The sequence below is a fragment of the Octopus bimaculoides genome, unplaced genomic scaffold (genome assembly GCF_001194135.2).
Source record: "Octopus bimaculoides isolate UCB-OBI-ISO-001 unplaced genomic scaffold, ASM119413v2 Scaffold_300221, whole genome shotgun sequence".
In the NCBI taxonomy this organism is placed as follows: domain Eukaryota; kingdom Metazoa; phylum Mollusca; class Cephalopoda; order Octopoda; family Octopodidae; genus Octopus; species Octopus bimaculoides.
The window spans coordinates 1,802-2,160 of record NW_026311321.1 but is presented as its reverse complement, the minus strand read 5'-3'; the positions used below and the strand labels follow the sequence as shown (position 1 = coordinate 2,160).

The 359-nt window shown below is 32.9% G+C and overlaps 1 protein-coding gene across 1 annotated transcript in view; it reads right to left on the bottom strand.

The window, feature by feature from the left end:
- The window catches only part of LOC106883407 (toll-like receptor 13), a 3,284-nt gene that overhangs the window by 1,130 nt on the left and 1,795 nt on the right, over positions 1 to 359 (bottom strand). The window contains exon 3 of the mRNA XM_052978220.1: positions 50 to 264. Coding sequence (XP_052834180.1) covers positions 50 to 264 — 215 coding nt within the window. The remainder of the gene's footprint in view (positions 1 to 49; positions 265 to 359) is intronic.

The window sequence follows — 359 nt, the reverse complement described above, 5'->3', positions numbered from 1 at the left end:
TTTCCAGATTTTTAAGACCACTCAGCAGGAAGCCCTTTTTGTCAGTAGATAAGAATTTTCCAAGTTTGTTAGAATCTAAATATAATTTTCTTATTCGAGTTAACTCTTTTGAAAAACTTTTGGGCATCTTGGAAATATGATTATTGGATAGATCCAGAAAACTCAGTGATTTTCGTTTGATGAAAATCTCTTCAGGTATAGTAGTTATGTCATTGGAACCAAGTTGTAAATCTGACAGACCAGCCAATGTAGAAAATAAACCACCTGCAAGAAACAATAGATACATAAACATTGCATCACACATCACGACATGCTATAATCATAATGTCACGTACATGTTTTCATTATCCTCATACTCT